The 20041-nt window shown below is 44.3% G+C and overlaps 1 protein-coding gene across 1 annotated transcript in view; it reads left to right on the top strand.

Moving 5' to 3' along the window:
* The window catches only part of HTT (huntingtin), a 162453-nt gene that overhangs the window by 87448 nt on the left and 54964 nt on the right, over positions 1–20041 (top strand). Inside the window, exons 30-37 of the mRNA XM_021938205.2 lie at positions 4690–4767; positions 5278–5501; positions 6771–6849; positions 6998–7159; positions 10251–10306; positions 11198–11346; positions 13388–13524; positions 15217–15333. Of these exons, the coding sequence (XP_021793897.2) occupies positions 4690–4767; positions 5278–5501; positions 6771–6849; positions 6998–7159; positions 10251–10306; positions 11198–11346; positions 13388–13524; positions 15217–15333 (1002 nt within the window). The remainder of the gene's footprint in view (positions 1–4689; positions 4768–5277; positions 5502–6770; positions 6850–6997; positions 7160–10250; positions 10307–11197; positions 11347–13387; positions 13525–15216; positions 15334–20041) is intronic.

Here is a 20041-nt window from a genome sequence, read left to right as displayed (position 1 = left end):
CCTCAGCCTCCAGAGCAGCTGGGATTACAGGCACCTGCCACCATACCTGGCTAATTTTTTGTATTTTTAGTGGAAACGGGGTTTCGAGACTAGCCCACCACATTGGCCGGGCTAGTCTCGAACTCCTGACCTCGTGATCCACCCACCTCAGCCTCCCAGAGTGCTGGGATTACAGGCTTCAGCAACTGCGCCCAGCCAGATTTTCAGATCTCCCTCTCTTTGCCCTAAACCACTGTGCTTAATAAGAAGTCTTTAGTGGCCAGCAGTCTCCATGTGTAACACATTGTAGCAAAATGGAAAATATTACATGTTTTAAATTTGAGTGTGAGATATACTGAAATAAAAATCAGCAAAATGAGATTCTTTAAATAATAAGATTTTCTTTTTTGTATGTGGGTTTTTTTTTAACATTATTATTATGACTGTCATATATAGAAATGGCTGTTTTTCAACTACAGTCAGTGAATGTATCAAATGCTGCCTTATCCAAATAATAAAAGTAAGTGATTAACAAGTCACAATTTAGTGAAGATTGATGTTAGTTGATCTTTATATTCCTGAATTAGCCACATGGTTGTGTGTGTGTATATATGTTTAAAGGTACATATAGATAATAAGCTCATCTCTGAAAGTTTTTACATTTGGCATAAGAATAACTGGATAATTAAGCATCTTATTCTCTGGCCTGTGTCTTTACAGTTAAAGGTAGATTTACTCACCTCTCCTTTTTTGTTTTTCTCAGTTCATCTTTTTTGCTATTTCATGACAGAGGCCCATTTTACCTTTCTCGTATATCCTTTTGTTTGTACTTTGGAAGCCTCACCTGCTTAATTGTTGAGTTTTTAATCTGTGGTCTTTTAGAGGAGGTTGTGTAGGGTAGAAGCTTTCACAGGTTCTTCTTTGCACTTGGCCCTTGACTGTTTTGAGGAATCTCCCTCACTAACTCACAGCATAGCAAGGTTTGAGATCTCTTCTGCCACACAGCAGTTCTGAGGCAGCTGGAAAGATATGCAGATGCTCGGATTGTCAGGCCAGCCTTGAGATATACAAACTACTGAGCCTTATCTGTGACCTTGCTTAGGTGAAGGCATCAGAGCCCCTGCACAGACATGTGTAGGCCTCTGGATGTGTGCGGGGCTGGGTGTTGGGGTCTGAGCACAAGTGTAGCTGGAGAGGTGAGCTTGTAGTGGTGACGGGTATGAGCAAGTTTTCTTCAGACTTCTGTGAGTTTACCTCGTTTCAGGATTTAAAGGCACAGAGACCTTAGAATTAAAATAGAATCATTTTCTTTTTCTAAATAGCAACACTAGGAATAAAAAATAATAATTCCACATTCTTTACAGGTAATGTTTTGTTTTTCTTGTCTTCTAATCCTTATTTATTCCATACTTATTTTTATACGTATTTGAAATGTATTATGTGTTGGAGTTTTCTTTTTGCATTATATTATACACGGTTTTTCATGTAACTCCTTACTATTCCATTTTATATGTTTTGTCTGGTTTATTTTAAGACTTTATCAGCAAATCGGGAAACTGTCTCTACAAAAACAAAAACAAAAGCAAAAATAGTTGGCCACAGTGGCATGCGTCTGTGGTCCCAGCTACTCGGGGCTGAGGTGGGAGGATTGCCTGAGCCCGGGAGGTTGAGGCTGCAGACAACCATGGTCGTGTCACTGCACTCCAGCGTGGGTGACAGACTTTATACTGTCTATTTGGGGTGATTTGGTAATGATATGCCCTGATGTAGTTTTTTTATATCTTGTGTTTCTTGTGCCTGGGTTTATTGAGCTTGGGTCTGTGGCTTCATAGTATTTTTAAAGTTTGGAAAATTTTAGGGCATTATTTCCCCAAAGACTTTTTTCTGCCCTGTTCCCCTCCTTTTTTTCCTCTCTTAAAGGGGCTGTGATTTCCTGAATGATTGCCTAGTGTTGTCCCATAGCTTATTGATGCTCTTTTCAGTGTTTTATGTGTTTTCTGTTTTCTATAGTTTCTATTATTGTGTTTGCGAGTTCTCTAATCTTTTCTTCTACGGTGTCTAATGTGTTGTTTATCTGTTAATCTATTGTTAATCCTGTCCAGTGTATTTTTTTTTTTTTTTGAAACAGTCTCACTCTGTTGCCCATGCTGGAGTTTAGTGGTACGATCTCGGCTCACTGCAACCTCCGCCTCCCAGGCTCAAGCAATTGTTCTGCCTCAGCCTCCCAAGTAGCTGGGACTACAGGCACGTGCCACCACACCTAGCTAATTTTTGTATTTTTATTAGAGATGGGGTTTCCCCCATGTTGGCCAGACTGGCCTTGAACTCTGATCTCAGGTCATTCATCCACCTCAGCCTCCCAAAGTGCTGGGATTATAGGCATGAGCTACCTTGACTGGCCCCTGTTCAGTGTATATCACTAATTGTGTTTTTATCTATATAAGTTTGATTTAGGTCTTTTAAAAATTTCTCCCTGTGTCTCTACTTAGCTTTGTGAACACAGTTGTAATAACTGTTTTAATGTCTTTCTCTGCTAGTTCTAAGATCTTCTAATAACTTCCCGGTTCTCGGTGTTTTTGATTGGTCGATTGATGCTCCTTGTTGTGGATTGTGCTTTCCTGCCTCTTTGCATGGCTGCCAATTTTTGGTTGGATGCCCAACATTGTGAATTTTACTTTGCTGGATGCTAGACATTTTTGTGTTCACAGAGATCTTGTTGAGTTTTGCTCTGAGGTTAGTTGAGTTACATGTAGATGGTTTACTCTTTTGGGTCTTGCTTTATAATGAATACTCTACCTAATGAACCAGAAAGTTCGGGTTTTCCAGTCTGCCTGCTGAGAACGGTGACTGTTTCTAGCCCTGTGTGAGCGCGAGAGCGCCGCTCCCTCTGATCCTTTCCCATGCTTCCCTCTGTGGCCTCAGGGAGTTTTCTCACACACACAGTTCTGCTGAGTACTGGAGGGGGACCTTCCCCGATCTCCAAGGCTCTCTTTGTCTTGTTCTCTCTTCTCTGGTGCTCTGTCCTATAAACTGTGGCTATCTTGGTCTCCTTAGATTCTCAGCACCTCTTCAATTCAGAGGGTTGCCTGTCCCTCCTCCTTGTGCCACAGCCTAGGAACTCTCTTAAAGAAGTGAGGTGGGGCAGCTGTGGGGCTCACTTTGTCTCTCGTCTCCCAGGGATCACTGTCCTTCATGGCTGATGTCCAGTGTCTTGAGGACTCTGGATTTTGTCTGTTTTGTTTTTTGGTTGGCTTTGTTTGTTTCAAACAGGAGGGTAAACCCAGTTCCTCACTCTCATTGTGCTCAGTACTGGAAGTCTCGCTCTGTTATATTGGATATTAGTATTTGTAGCAGAGCCCTGGTTCCCTGGTACTTGGGGAGCTCTTGAAAGGCCAGAAACAGCATGCTTTCTCACCTTTTCCAGGGCTTCCGTTTCTGGTGCACACAAAGCATTCCATACACATTTGTTAAAGTTCTTTGTTAGACAAATAGTGATTCACAGGCTCTATTTGTAATTTTTTCAGTAAGCATGTATTAGATATCTGCTGGGAGCTAGTAGAAACAAAAAGTGACATGTGACAAATTCAATTCTGACAAGAACAACCTTAAACATTTAGAATATAATTTGAGTAAATCAGAATTTTAAAAATGTGTGGCCCTTGAATATTTGAAACCAACAAGAATCTATTGCTTATTAGTAGAGGATATTTTGTTGAACAAGTGGAGAGAGAGGTATTTTCAGTCTAACTGGTGTTGGCTTTTAGCAGCTGTTGGAAACCGGTTCATGATTAGCCAGGCAGTGGTGAAACAGGCTGTGCATTCTGAATGCCTAGATTGGTGGCACTCTTCGAGTTAGCATCTTCTTCTTTCTTCTTTTTTTTGAGATGGACTTTCACTCTTGTTGCCCAGGTAACAACTCCAGTGTAATAGTGCCATCTCGGCTCACTGCAACCTCTGCCTCCCTGGTTCAAGCGATTCTCCTGCCTCAGCCTCCCAAGTAGCTGGGATTACAGGTGTGCGCCACCATGCCTGACTAATTTTGTGTTTTTAGTAGAGATGGGGTTTCACTATATTGGTCAGACTGGTCTTGAACTCCTGACCTCAAGTGATCCACCTGCCTCGACCTCCCAAAATGCTGGGATTACAGGTGTGAACCACTGCTCCCAGCCCCTTCTTGATTCTTGTAAAGGACATTGGGTGCTGTACATCTTGTTATAGATGTTGATAAAAATTCTTGTGAGAATAGTAACGTTAAGGTAGTTGTTTGGTCATTTTTGCCTATCACTATAAGATAATTCTAGGACTGATTTGTGGTAAATCACACATTGCTGTATCATAGTTGTGTTCACTGAACATATTCAGGGGCTCTACAGATGCAGGGCTCTTAGCTGCTTTGCGCACTTCTGAATTCCTGCCCTGAGAACAGGACTGGATACCTAGTAGACGATAGGTATTTGATAACAGTTTAATGAATTAATGAGTGAATGAACAGATACGTAGGTATGTGAAAGAATGGTTGTAATGTATGTAACTTGGATTTCAAGACTTACTGACTCTGTTCAAATAAGAAATGGAAAACTTTCCTCTGATTTTGCTCTACTATTTACACTCTTTAAATGGAAGTTATCTTGTACCTTTGATTTCTGTCTAGGATTCGTACAATAATGGGTCATCTCTGAGTCACTTACCGTCTCACTGTTCTTTCCACAGTGTGTTGAGGAGATCCTAGGATACCTGAAATCCTGCTTTAGTCGAGAACCAATGATGGCAACTGTTTGTGTTCAACAAGTAAGAGCTTCATTCTTTTCCTATTCTGTTAAGACTTTCAGGTATGACGACAAAATGCTGCTACTCCTTAAGAAGCAGGTGCTGGTGGCGTAATCAGCTGGGAGGATTGTGGGGTCCAGCATAGCACTTTTCGGTTCATTCCATGATTGAGCCAAGAGGCCGACCTTCCCGTCATTCCCCAGGAGGACGAGGTCTGTCATTGTGGAGAGCAAAGGACATCAGAAGCTCCCCTGCATCCTCACTCGTTAACTTCCAGTCCCTCGGGGTTTTTGTTTAGCGTGCCCAATCTCATTTAGAATCGCAAGGAAACCCAAAGCTCTTATTTAAGGTACAAACAGCACTTCATACAATATCTTGCCGAGGTAATAATAGTGATTCACAGGAAGAATTTCACATTGTGAATCTTTGCTAACGTATCCAGTTATTTACAGATGGATTTGATATTTGTGTGGGAGATTCTTAAAGTGTTGTTCATGCCACGTTGTTTGTGCTTCAATTTTTTCACTATAGTTGTTGAAGACTCTCTTTGGGACAAACTTGGCCTCCCAGTTTGACGGCTTATCATCCAACCCCAGCAAGTCACAAGGCCGAGCACAGCGCCTTGGCTCCTCCAGTGTGAGGCCAGGCTTGTACCACTACTGCTTCATGGCCCCGTACACCCACTTCACCCAGGCCCTCGCTGACGCCAGCCTGAGGAACATGGTGCAGGCGGAGCAGGAGCACGACACCTCGGGGTAACAGTTGTGGCAAGAATGCTGTCGTTGGTGGAAGCACAAAAGAGCAAGCAGGAAATACTTTGTAAAAGAATAAAAACGAAAAATGTTAGCCAACATCTTCTAATAGTCTGCTGTATTCAAAGAACTCTAGGAAATATGGTTGATGCAAAGATGATTTAAGGCATAGCCCGGCCTTTCAAGAAGTGTGTGGCCAGTGAGTGAGATGGGCTTGGGACTTACACATCTCAGAGGTGGGGGTAGAGGAGGAGGAACACTGAGTGGGCTGAGAAGCAGCCAGCTTTCATTGCCAAAGTGTGTCAGCAGACCAGAAGGCAGTTCATAATGTCCCCACCCGTTCAAAGCACAGGCCGTGTAGAGTGGTGTGGCATGTGTTGGTGGCACTTTTGAGGCCTGTAACAAGGATGAAAGAACAGCTTCATTGCAGCACAGTAGTGCTGGTATTCAGAGGTGTAGGAAGGTCATAGAAGCATCTTGGATATATTACCTTGTGTTTTGTCAACTTTATGACTAGAAATCTCTTTTTCCTTAAATTTATGTTTGTGTCTTTAATGCCTGGAATACAGGACTTCTTAAATTGCCATAAGTATCAACAGGTATTTGAGTTACTAATCTGTATAGTAGCAATAACAGAATCCCTTATTTTTCCTTTTATAAATGTAATGATTAAATAGCTACAATTGAAACACTAGAGTCAGGAGTCAAGGAAAATACCCATGTTCCAGGCTGTATGTTAGTGATGTACTTACTGTGTATTCCAGTTTCAGGAATAAGTCTGTTTCAATGCTTTCTGTAACCATTTGGGGTATTAATAAGCATGTGAGTGTATGCATGTTTGGGTTAATTTCATATATGTTTCTTAGAAAGGATATCATTGATGTAAATATTTTCAAGGCTTGTCCTCCAAAAAAATCCTGTGATTTCTTCTAAATTACTGATCTTTTAAATGACCTTCACCTTTCTCTCAAGTCTCACTTAAGACTGGGCTGAGTAGTCAGTTTCCTGTAGCAGTAAAAAGCTCAGACTTGAGTAGCCTTCCACAGGTGACTAGACTTGATGGCTGTCAGGCAGCTGTAAACTGTAAATAGAGTGTCATTATCTCGAGAGGGTGATGCTGCCACACTGAGTGGCCTTTCAAGTTGTTTCTCAGTCTGACATGTTCTGATCGTGTGAATGTGAAATTGGTTTGAACAGGAGTATATCTGAGTGCAGAGGAGATTATTTAAAGATATTCTCATTGTCTGCTTCCCTTCTATTCCCATTTGGCAGATGGTTTGATGTCCTCCAGAAAGTGTCTACCCAGTTGAAGACAAACCTCACAAGTGTCACAAAGAACCGTGCAGATAAGGTAAATGGTGCCGTTTGTGGCGTGTGAACTCAGGTGTGTCAGTGCTAGAGATGAAACTGGAGCTGAGACTTCCCAGGTATTTTGCTTGAAGCTTTTGGTTGAAGGCTCACTTATGGATTCTTTCTTTCTTTCTTTTGTTTTTTTATAGAATGCTATTCATAATCACATTCGTTTGTTTGAACCTCTTGTTATAAAAGCTTTAAAACAGTACACAACAACAACATCTGTGCAGTTACAGAAGCAGGTTTTAGATTTGCTGGCGCAGCTGGTTCAGTTACGGGTTAATTACTGTCTTCTGGATTCAGATCAGGTTTGTCGCTTTTAATCTTTCATCCATCATACCTGTACCTAATTTAGTACAAATTACCCTGAAAGACACTGAAATCTATTTTAAAGAAATGTGAACTGTGTTTCCCCACCCCCCATCAATTGCTGCTGCTTATGTTTTTCATGCACTTAGCTAGTACAAGGCCCAGGGCATAGCCAGCCTCAGCAAGTCGGCATCCTTGCCCCAGCTCCCTGGACTCAGCGCTAACCTGGGGTTGGCTGTTAGGGATTTCCAAAGGTTTGCCCCATCCACTCGCCTCCCCTCCAAAATAAGTTTGAATTTAAATTGTGAGATTTAATTAAGATTTATTGTTTGGGGAACATCTTTGCAAAATCTAGAGAGTTAGTTTAAATGGATTATCAATTATGACTATAACTGATCATCTGCAGTTTCAGGCTATCTAACAGGTTAGCTTACCTCTTTAAAAAGGAATGGCATTTAGCCGGACAGTAACTGAGACCCACGCGCCTGGAGTCCACGTGGGAGCTGGTGGCCCTGCACAAGCATTTGCACTCTTCCCCTCTTGGCTGCATTGCCTTCCTCCTGCAGTTGCTGTGGGCACTAGATTCTGGCTGGTCATGTCCCTTCATGATGCACAGTTTCCTCAAGATTCGTGCCAGTTAAATCACTGCCTTTTCATCGTCAAAATTTAACTGTCATTTTTGACCCATGATCTTGGGCTACTTCCTTATGTGGGGTAGGAATATTTTTGAGATAGAAATATTACACTTCTCTGTTTCCTTCTAGACATAACTCTGTTAATTCTGTCAGTACTGTTACTCATCTGAAAGGGTCTGTTTCCCTAGGAGAACTGAGGGCACGTGGTCAACACTGATTTCCCACCATGGGTATGGAGGTGGGGTCTGCTTTTTTTTGTTTTGTCTTTTTTTTTTTGAGATGGAGTCTTGCTCTGTCGCCCAGGCTGGAGTGCAGTAGTGCCATCTCAGCTCACTGCAACCTCCACCTCCCGGGTTCACGCCATTCTCCTGCCTCAGCCTCCCAAGTAGCTGGGACTACAGGCACCCACCACTTCGCCTGGCTTATTTTTTGTAGAGACCGGGTTTCACCATGTTAGCCAGGATGGTCTCTATCTCCTGACCTCATGATCCACCTGCCTCGGCCTCCCAAAGTGCTAGGATTACAGGCGTGAGCCACCGTGCCCGGCCTGGGGTCTGCTTTTAATGAAAGAGGCATCAAGGGGTGGGCTTTGCCTTGATAGGTTTTGTGAACAAAACCTATCTGAAGAAAATCCGTCTCAATGGGCCATTGCTCTCCTCGGGAAACATGCATTGGGAACTTCTTTTAGTTTCCTTTGACACTAGGAGGCTTGCCTTGGGAGAAGCCCTGGTCTATGGCTATGGGCAAGCAGAGGCTGAGAGGAGCAGGCTCTCAGTGGGGCGGGGTACCCTAAGGGAAGCCAGAACCCTGATTTGTTCCATTCTAGTGAGAACAAAGACTGCAGTCTACCTTTTCTTCAGAATTTCCCAGTTTTAACTGGGCATGGTGGCACACCTCTGTAGTCCCAGTTACTGAGGAGGCTGAGGCGGGAGGATCACTTGAGTCCAGGAGTTTGAGTCCAGCCTGCGCAACATGGCAAGGCCTGTCTCTAAAATAATAGTAATAATCATAATTTCTAGTTCTGGCTGGGCACAGTGGCTCATGCCTGTAATCCCAGCACTTTGAGAGGCCGAGGCAGGTAAATCATTTGAGCTCAGGAGTTTGAGAACAGCCTGGCCAACATGATTAAACTCCATCTTTACTAAAAGTACAAAAATATTAGCTGGGTGTGGTGGCAGGTGCCTGTAATCCCAGTTACTTGGGAGGCTGAGGCAGGAGAATCACTTGAACCCGGGAGACGGAGGTTGCAGTCAGCTGAGATTGTGCCACTGTCCTCCAGCCTGGGCAAGACAGAGCGAGACTGTGTCTCAAAATAATAATAACAACCTGTGATTCTGACTCATCATGGGTAGGAACTGATTTTCTCATGTGGTAGTTACAGACTATGGTCTCCTTGGGCCTGTCTTTAGTAGGGAAAAAAGGCAACTCCCTACTGTAACGTAAAATAGGTGGACTTGAATTTTACAAATTTGATAAAAAGAGTTTTATCAAATTCTTTCTTTAGTTGTTCTACTGGAGCTTTTTCTTCAATGTAGAATACTCTTTGTTGCTTTATTGTATTTGTCTGCAATCTCCATGTGATACTTCCATGTTGAGGGAGGACAGCCTCGAGGCTCCCCTGTGCTGCCCGCGGCCCTGCAGGCATGTGGAATTCATCTTTGGCCTGTGCTTTCTTCTGGGTCCCGGTGCCCCTGCCTGCGAGGCTCATGTCCAGCTGCCCCTTTGTGGTGGTGTGAGGTCATTCCTGCTGTGAGCGCTCTGGTTTCATGTTTGTTCCGATTGCCTTTCATCAACCGATCCCCTTTCTCCCAGTTCTTAAGATTCAATACAGTGACAGTTTTATGAACAAGAATAGAACTAGAACAGACAAGCCATTGAACTCTATGCTGATAATGATTTACCGAGCACCTGCTGTATGTTTGCATTCCGCGCAGAAGCTCTGAGAAAGCCGGGCCATGTGCTCCATGCTTTATCAGTGGAAGCTCCTCATCAGGTTGGGAAAGCTGACAGCTGCGTAGAATACCAGTGTGACACAAAGCTGGCTCCCGTGCGGCCCTTGCGTGTTGCCTCTCAGATGGTGGGAGGAAGAAGGTCGACTCCTTTGGGGATCTTATTACCAAACCAGTTTCAGGGAATCTGCTACCCTGTCTGCCATTAATGGGAACAGATGAGTCACCAAGGTGTACTTTTGGGTATTGTCTGATGTCGCTTGGAATTTATTACTTGTTTTTCCAATGAGGTTTCGCCTCAGTGTGTAGTAAAGTTGTTGAGGGGATTCCTGAATGTGTTCTACAGTTATCTAGGCTGATTTCAGAATAGAGTTATGCTTATAGTCCAATTTATCAGCTGTCAAGAAATTCATTTAAAATTTGTGCAGATAAGCAGGAGGAAAAGAAACCTGGTTTTTACGTTTTAATCCTATTATTGATGTAAAATTTTACTTTCCTTCCCGTAGGTGTTTATTGGCTTTGTATTGAAACAGTTCGAATACATTGAAGTGGGCCAGTTCAGGTAATAGCATTTTGTTATTTTAGAGTTTTTTTTCCTTCTTGTATACTTACATGTAATTTAGGTTATTAAGATGAATGTTTAAACTACTGTTAGGCATTTTTGCTGTTTCCTTTAAATGGAAATCTGATTAACATGCTGTGCATTTTTGCTTCTCTTAAAAATTAATGTATATCTCAAGACTTGTTTGGAAGTAGTTATATATCTGAAAATTCCATATGTTGTCAGTTTTCATTGCACATTTCAAAGCATTTAATTATGTTGACAGATGGCGGAATGAAATCTTGTGGTGGAGCACTAGTTTTTAAATCTTCTTAGAGAAAGTTTTTATATAAGGTTGTCTTTAGTAATTATTATGCACTTGTATTCTCTGCAGCTTTTTCTTGCTAGATGTTGAGGTTTTAATACTTCTTGCTAGTCCATTACACGTTTATAATTATTGAAAGTTAAAATTCTTTAGTACCTGAAATACTTAATAAATACTGTAGTTAGGAAAACTTAGTGCGGAAGGAAAGTGTCCCCAGATTCCCTGGGGTCTGGAAACATAGTGTTTGTTCTAATCACGTGACACCTCCACTGTGTTTTGGGGCAAGTTACTTTTTCTCTTTTGAGTTTCAATTTCTACAAGAGCAAAGGGGCAGAGGAGAGCTAGGAAGATTGTAGCTGCTGTGCCTCTGTGCCGTCAGGTGCCTTCTACCTGCTCCCTCCGAACCTTTACACCTGTCCCGGCTCTGCACAAGGGCACAGATGGGATGCACTGTGGCAGGGATGGGGTTAGAGTAGATCACTGACACCTGTTAGCTTAATGTGCCCTCATGAATTATTTTATGTTGCTTATATTGATATGTATCTTAATTTTAAAAGAAAGGTCTAAATGGATGTTTTTGTTTCTAGGGAATCAGAGGCAATCATTCCAAACATCTTTTTCTTCTTGGTATTACTATCTTATGAACGCTATCATTCAAAACAGATCATTGGAATTCCTAAAATCATTCAGCTCTGTGATGGCATCATGGCCAGTGGAAGGAAGGCTGTGACACACGGTAATGGGACACATCTTTCACTGTCGTCTTCAGTGTCACGATGTGCTTGGCAGTGTTCGTTTTCATACACCCACTTTCAACTTTGTCAGTGGCGGCCGTGTGCTTCTCAGGCTCTGCGTATGTGTCTGTGTGTCTGTATGTGAATGTACTGGTTAGAGACGTTTCAAAAGAGAAGAGAGCATATTCTTTACTCTCAGCAATTTGTAATCTTCTCAGGGAAAAAAAATTCAAGAAACAGTAAGATAGCCTAAGGTACAGATAGATTCTGAATATAAAGTTCCTGGTACAGATAGATTCTGAATATAAAGTTCCGGTTCATTCACACGAAACACTAAAAGTTCTTCACCTGATCTTAGCCAAAAGGCCGAGAAGTGATGAAACACTAAAAATTCTTCAATTGAACTTGCCGTGAATTAAATTTTGATCTCTGATCCAGGTGGTATTGGAGATACAGTTTGACTTGGGTTCAGGGCTTTCTGTTTTGCCTGATGATTTTATTGGAGCTTAAATAAAGACAGGGCTCCAGGAGACGGCCAGCTGTGCAAGCCCCCAGCCTGTGGAAGGAGCTAGCCTGGTTTTATGAACGAGCTGTAAATCTTTCTTTGAGCTTTTTGAACTGGTCTTCCAGCATTGCCCTATTGACCCCTCCCTGACTCCTTTGCTGGAATCCGTAGGCTTTTGAACTTTGACAGGGACACATCCTAAGACCCTTGCAAAGCCCTAGATGTGAGAATGGCACTACTACATAGAGTCTTTTCCACTCAGCATGTGTGCAGAAGAGCGCCAACCATACTGTGTGGTGAGGCAGGGCCTTGGCTGACCTCTCAGTCAAGGCCTTAGCTTTATAGAGCTAAGCCAGTTAGTCTTTGCCATGGCTTCACAAAGGCTTCAGCTTCACACTGCCAAAGTATAGATTATTAAAGGCATAGGTGTTTGGTTTCCTGGACTTGGAGGGTCTTTGGACAGAAAATCAGTAGGCAGCCAAACCCAGTACTTTGCGCTGGGAAGCTTGGTCGTCTGTGAGAGGGTCAGAGAGGATACCCATGCATGCGCCACCGAAGGGTCAGTGAGTCTCAGGGCTCTGTGTGCATGTCTCAGGGCTGGAGAGAGTGTGTCACTGAGAGGTCAGAGTGTTTGTGCGTGTGTGTCAAAGAGGGTTGCAGTGTGCCCTTCACTGAGGGGTCAGAGGGTGCCTCGCACGCGTGTGTGTGTGTGTGTGTGTGTCACTGGGGGTCAGTGAGTGTTCTTGTGTGTGCATGTCACTGAGGGGTCAGAGTGTGCCTCTGTGTGTGTGTGTGTGCTCCTGTGTGTGTGTACTTGTCACTGAGGGGTCAGTGTTCCTGTGTGCGCGTGACACTGAGAGGCAGAGTGTGCCTCTGTGTGTGTGTGTGCGCTCCTGTGTGTGTGTACGTGTCACTGAGGGGTCAGTGTTCCTGTGTGCGCGTGACACTGAGGGGCAGAGTGTACCTGTGTGCCAATGAAAGGCATTTCTTGTTTTTTTTATATGTGGTCATAGTAGACCAATTAATTTATTTTGACTCCTGTTTTAGACCAAAATAAGACCTGGGGGAAAGTCCCTTATCTATCTAATGAGAGAGTCAGTTTAATTAAAAAAGCATAATAATCCAGTGGCTTTGACTAAATGTATTATGTGGAAGTTTTTATTGTCTTTTCAGATGAATCAAATAGATTATTCTCGAGACCAGGAATGGTGCTGTTTTGGTTATTTGGAAAGTTTTATCATTTTCAAATTGACTTTTGAATTTGAGTCACCTTTTTTCAGAAGTGGTGTTAAATTACAGGAGCCCTAGGTTTTTTTTCTTTATTTAGAAGCCATCACAAAATGATCAGTGTTCAGAGGAAAAGCTTTGATCTTCCACAATGGTATAATGATTGATAACCTTAATTCATCTCTTACCATAAACCAAGTATGTGTAAGGGTTTTCTTTATTTCTTGATATCATTTTGTAGATGTTGAGAGCAGTTTTCCAAATGTAATTTCCATGAAATGCCTGATGAGGGTACCTTTTTGTCCCCACAGCCATACCGGCTCTGCAGCCCATAGTCCATGACCTCTTTGTATTGAGAGGAACAAATAAAGCTGATGCAGGAAAAGAGCTTGAAACCCAAAAAGAAGTGGTGGTATCAATGTTACTGAGACTCATCCAGTACCATCAGGTAAGAGGAATGTGTGTTGGAACTGTCGTGGATACTTTATTGACCCGTACAGATGGAAGGAAGTGCCATGTGGTAACACTCACTGTTAACCGTGCTACTTTGAACTAGGTTTGAGCTTTCTGAGGCCTGGGGAGATGCTGAGGCAGCGGCAGGTGCAGGGGGAGGTAGGGGCGGGGGACAGGCGCGGTGGCAGGAGGTATCATTGGTGTTTATCCTTCCTTTTTTTTTTTTTTGAGATGGAGTCTCACTCCATCGCCCAGGCTGGAGTGCGGTGGCATGATCTTGGCTCACTGTAAGCTCCACCTCCCGGGTTTAAGCGATTCTCCTGCCTCCACCTCCCGAGTAGCTGGGATTACAGACATGCACCACCATGCCCAGCTAATTTTTTTTTTTTTGTATTTTTAGTAGAGATGGGGTTTCACCATGATGGCCAAGCTGGTTTCAAACTCCTGACCTCAAGTGATCCGCCTGCCTCGGCCTCCCAAAGTGCTGGGATTACAGGCGTGAGCCACACCGTGCCCAGCCTGGTGTTTATCTTTAAAGTGGGTACAGCCACAGGGGTTCACCTGACTCCTGGTCTGAGAGTCACAAGATCATTCAAGATAGTGAGGCCCTCTTTTCCAAAACGAGGACCAAAAATCAGTTGACAGTGTTGGTCAAGATGGTAGAAACCTAAAAGGATAGAAATCTCAACTCTGAAATAAAAACTTTATTTGCATATTTATTTAGCACTATTTTGACATAGGGCTAAGGTCTTTTTCTTTGAGCTAGTTTCTGGTTTTGTTTTCTTAAGGTGGCATAAGAATTCAAAGACATTTTGAGGAAAACTGAGTGCAGAAACTCTTTTTTAATGACTTCTCTTTTCTTTCAGCTTGTACTGTTGTGTAGCCCTCGCTTATTTTGTCAATTCTTTTTAGCTGTTTGTCTTTGAATCTTTATGAAGCCATAGCTTTTCTCATAAGAAGCAGCACTTTCTTTGTTCATTCATATTTTAATTAACTCCTGTAGTATTTAATTAAATACTTAATGCCTAATTAAATCACATAATTGCAATGCAAAAGTACATGTATCATAAAGAGGTCTGAAAATGAGCAACTGGCAAGCAGGTGGCTGCAGGCAGAGCTGGCTGGGTGGGTGGGTGTCCTGGAGAAGAGCTCATCAGCTGCATGTTCAGTGAGCTCTGGATATCTCTGTGTAAAAATGATCACTAATAAACTTGTGCTCAACTGTGCATACTTCCGGAAAGTAGATGCTGTTCAGTAGATTGCTCTGCAGAGAACACAGAATTGAAGTGAATTTCCACAAAGACGGTGAGCCGCCTGCAGAATAGTTTAGTCAAGGCTGTGTTTGAATTTTGCCAAAGATTAATATACATTTGATTTTCATGTTGTGCCTTTTCTCTGATTGTGAAATATTATAAATTCTATCCAAATAACAATGATGGCAAGTCCTCCTGAGCAAAGTGTGCAGCTTGCATGTGTCCTAGAGGAACTCGTGTTTCGTTCTGATTCCCCTGCATTTCTCATGTCATAGAGTGGGGATTGCATCCTTGTCCCCCTGTCCTCGTTGGGATCACATCTGTTTGGATCCTAGAGTCTTCAAGCTGAGCTGGGACAAGTGTAACAGATGGACACATGGGGGTGGAAAGGCGCCTCTTGGCAGCAGACTTTCTAATTGTGCGCACTCTTATAGGTGTTGGAGATGTTCATTCTTGTCCTGCAGCAGTGCCACAAGGAGAATGAAGACAAGTGGAAGCGACTGTCTCGACAGATAGCTGACATCATCCTCCCAATGTTAGCCAAACAGCAGGTTTGTCCCCGCAGCCTTGGCTCGTTGTTGCATAGTGATGGTAGCTTAAGGTCCTTGTGAAAGGTGGGTGGCTGGAATCAGCTCTTCCTTCAATCCTAATCTGTGCTTTGATAGCAGTTCTCCATGCTAGTCATGGGGCAGCTGACTTCATTTCTCCTCATAATGCCATCTCAGGTTGGTATTGCCCACCTACTTTACAGGGGGAACTCATGACTCAGAGGTTATGGAGGCGATCAGGCAGCACACAGCTTTAGAGTGCTGGGGTGAGGGCGGGCCAAGTCTGACTCTAAAGCCCGAACCCTTACCTCCTATACTGCCTCCTGCATTCTGGTCAACGCAGTGTTTTATTTGGTGGTTACATTTTTGTTTTTGTTACCTTACTACTTGTAATTTAGCAGTTTTCCTTTCCTTTCCTTTCCCTTCCTTTCCTTTTTCATTTCCTTTCCTTTTTCCTTCTTTCTTTCCTTTCTGACAGGGTCTCGCTCTGTCACTCAGGCTAGAGTGCAGTCGTGTAATCTCACTGCAACTTCCGCCTCCCAGGTTCAAGCAATTCTCCCACCTCAGTCTCCCGAGTAGCAAGGACCACAGGTGTGCACCACTACGCCTGGCTAGTTTTTTGTATTTTTAGTAGAGGCGAGGTCTTGCTGTGTTGCCCAGGCTGGTTTTAGACTCCTGGGTGCAAGTGATCCACCAACCTTGGCCTCCCAAAGTGCTGGCATTACAGGTGTGAGCCACCTTGCCTGGTCTATTCATCACTAATCAGAATTTCTATAATCAAATGACATGAATCGTTGTTTCCACAAATGCAGTGGAAGGAAATGGCCTGGCAGTACCAATTTTGGAAGCAACATGCCCCCAGTCAGGCACAGGACACTGTGCCCCCAGTGTAGCAGCATCTCTATCTCACAGAGAAGGTGGTGCGTCCTCCTCAAGGCAGCTCCGCCAGAAAATCTCATGAGCGGCCTGGCACGGCTTGAGGTTGCCTTTTAAATGGACTCAGCAAATACATGTTTGTTCATCTTGATTATACACAATAAACAACTACTCTGTATAGTACAAGTAGTCCGTGGTTTTTTGCATTTGATTTAAACCAGAGGCATGTGATATTGATGGTTACTGCCTTCATGACTGCACCCCCATCCTGATTTCATAATGGAATGTTATCCTGAGACCAGTTAGACAATGGAACAGGGATCTTGGCTTCTGGTGAGACTGACAGCAGTTTTAGTGTGGTCAGGGTCTCCCTGCCTACAGATGGTGTTAGAATGGTGCTCTGGAAGCTTTATTCCATTATCTTCTGTGCATAATCTGAGTAGAGTGGAGATTGAAGGCCTGAATGCATAGTAAATATCTGACTTAATTTCTGCCGCAATGGAAATTGTGCTTTGATAGCAGTTCTCCATGCTAGTCATGGGGCAGCTGACTTCATTTCTCCTCATAATGCCATCTCAGGTTGGTATTGCCCATTTATGAAATGCGTAGCACAGCCCCGGCCAGGTAGCTCAGCACAGGTGCGTGTTGCATTCAGAAGTAGTGCTAGATACTATCCTGTTACTGGCAGTACATACATCAGTGATCAGAGCAGATTCAAGAAAGACCCCCCGCCTTCTTGGAGTGAAGGTTTTGTTGGGATGGGGGTGAGGGGACAGACAATAGAAAAACCAGTGAGTGAAGTCTCTACCATGGCAGCTGATCAGGAACGCTGTACAGAAGAATCCCGGAGGGAAGAGAGTTAGGTGGTTTCGGCGGTGGAGTGGCATTGTTCAGTTGGTGATGAGAAACGTTGTGGTGATCTGGTGACATTTGAGTGAATTTGCAGAAAGGAAAGATACAAGCCTAGGAGATACCTGGGGGAGGAGCCTTCCAAGCAGAGCAAACAGCTGCAAAGGCCCTGGGGGGAACGTGCTGTTAGGGTACAAGCAATGGGGGTGGAGGAGTGGGGCAGCCATGTGGAAGGAAGGGAGCGAGGCCTGGTGGGGTGAGGCCAGCATGGAGGAGCCTTGAGAGGGTTTGCCCTGATGTGGTGTTTAGCAGGATCATTCTTACTCCTGAGTTGAGAGTAGTCTGGAGGGGGAGGGGAGAGCAGAGCAGAGCCACCCGAATGAGGCCCAGTGGTGAAGTGGAATGGCCCAAGTGGGCATCCCTTGGCAGCGTGAAAACAGAAACAGCAAGGTTTCCTGTTGACTTAGATGTGGGATGTGAGAGAGAGCAGGGCATTGGGGGTGATTTCAGGGTGAGGACAGGGTGGCTGTGGACGAGGTAGGGCAGACATTGGGGGCAGCAGGAGGTCAGAGATTGTCTGGATGTAGCAATTGAGACCCCACAGGTGCCTAATGAGGCGAGGCCAGCATCAGGTGTATGAGCCCAGAGTTGTCGAGAGACTGTGGGGCAGGGGGTCAGCATCTGAGATGTCCACTCACAGTGGACGCAGCCTGGCTGGAGAGGAGGAGGAACTTGAATACCGAGCCTGCTGAGTCCCAGTTCCAAGGTCAGGGAGGTGAGGGGAGCCAGTGCTGGGGCAGGGGGAGTAGGCAGGTGTGGGGTTCCTAAAGCCAAGATTTTTTTTAAGGCATTTTGTGCAGGAGGGTGACATCTGCTGTGAGCACCCTGGGAGCTTGGCACAGGTTTGGCAGCACCGAGAGCACTGATGAGTGCTTTTGGAGGAGCCAAGGGAGCCAAACCCTAATATTCTGGCCCGCGGGATCGTCACTGCAGGCCCTGGAAGAGGGGGTGGGAATTTGGGGAACAAGAGATACGAGAAATGGAGACAAGACAGTGCTCTGATCAAGTTTCTCCTTTAATGGCGGTAATGCAGTGCCTTATATACACTTGGAGGGGAAGGGGTTGGGCCAAGGCGAAAATGATCTCATCGCAGAGGGTGTGGCCAGATAGGTATTGGTTTCTCTGGTCGAACATCATGTGGCGCCTGCGCTGTCAGGTAGCAATTTTCGCGGGCGCGGGAAAAATGGGTGAAGAAGAAGCAGGAAGAGCGCCATCTTTTATGAGGTATTAATACAGGGGAAAAGGCAAAGATAGGGAGGAGGTGTAAGGTGGAAATGAATAAAGCTCAGGCGTTTTTAATCGTCAATTATTATTCGCTATGGCCGGGGCGTGCAGCTCCGGACACCCTAATGGGAGTGTGTTCCTGAAAGGACAGGAGAGAGACTTGGAAAAAGGTTTTACTTGAAGAAGGAGCAGAGCAATAAGGCGGTAGCCAGAGGAGGAGAGGAGTCGGCAGGGGGTTAAGTTGGCAGAAATGAGGGCCTGTTTCCACCCTGAGGACAGAAGCAAACAGGGAGGATCGGTTCCTGATACAGGAGAAACAAATCTCTGTCGTGTTCACAGACACGGGTTAGGATTGGCTGCATGGATGACAGAGCACTGTGGGTTCTCCCAGAGTTGCTGGGGGGAGGCAGAGTTGGTGGGCACAGGTGAGGGTCCAGGGTGCAGGAATCCTGGAGCTCAGAAGGTCCATTGTTCCCTTCTCGTAAGATGTGGCCAGTGTTGTGAGCTTCACATCTGTGCCTTGAAAAACACCACATCTCTTTGCAGAATTGTTTGCTATGTGTATACACGCTCAGTCGAAACAAATGTTGGAAACAGTCAGTGCCTACCATCAATCAGGAATGGTTGAACACACTGTGGTATAAGCTTAGACTATTTTAGCTTGGGTTATTTTGCATGATTAAAAATGTTCTGGCCAGGTGCAGTGGCTTATGCCTGTAATCACAGCACTTTGAGAGGCCAAGACAGGCAGATTGCTTGAGCTCAGGAGTTTGAGACCAGCCTGGGCAACATGGTGAAACCCTGTCTCTACTAGAAATACAAAAACTAGCTGGGTGTGGTGGTGTGCGCCTGTAGTCCCAGCTAACTCAGGAGACTGAAGTAGGAGGATCACTTGAGCCCATGAGTGTGTCATTGCACTCCTGGGGGACAGAGCGAGACTCTGTGAGAAAGAGAGAGAGAAAGAGAGGGAGAGAGGAGAGAGAGGGAGAGGGAGAGGGGAAGGAGGGAGGGAGGGAGGGAGGGAGGGAGGGAGGAAGGAAGGAAGGAAGGAAGGAAGGAAGGAAGGAAGGAAGGAGGAAGGAAGGAAGGAAGGAAGGAAGGAAGGAAGGAAGGAAGGAAGGAAGGAAATGAAAGAAATGGAAGGAAGGAAGGGGAGGGAGGAAGGAAGTTTAGCCAGTTGCCTTGGGAGTTCTCCATTGCACTGGTAAGTGAGAAAAGCAAAGATGTTTATGGTTTTTCAAAAACAACTAAAACAAAACCTGTGTGTGTGAGGGGGCAAGGATATGGCTATAGGAACATGGGGGAGATTAAGAAAGGGATATACACGACTTAGCATTTGTTACAACTGTTGGGGGAGGGATGGAGTGCGGAAAAAGAAAAAAAAGAAAAAGAGTGTGCATACCATCCCGTGTATGTGTTTACAAAGGGACGCTTGGAAGACTGGTCCCCAAAATGTTGGTAATGATTTATCAGGGTGCTGCAGTTCTAGTTGATTTTTTTTTCACACTTTTGTATATTTGAGTCTTTTACAGAAAGCATTTATTATTTATGTAATAAAAATCTAAATGAAAAGATTTCCGTTATGGGAAAAATATAGCTGATACAGTGTTGTTCTAAAAATGTTTGCTTGGTTCACCACTGAACTTAAAATGCTTTTAAATGAGGGAACGTGATGATGAGATGATTATGACAATTTGCCCTG

Source organism: Papio anubis, chromosome 3, assembly GCF_008728515.1.
Source record: "Papio anubis isolate 15944 chromosome 3, Panubis1.0, whole genome shotgun sequence".
NCBI lineage: Eukaryota > Metazoa > Chordata > Mammalia > Primates > Cercopithecidae > Papio > Papio anubis.
The sequence above is the reverse complement of the archived record's forward strand: the minus strand, read 5'-3'. Positions and strand labels throughout refer to the sequence as shown.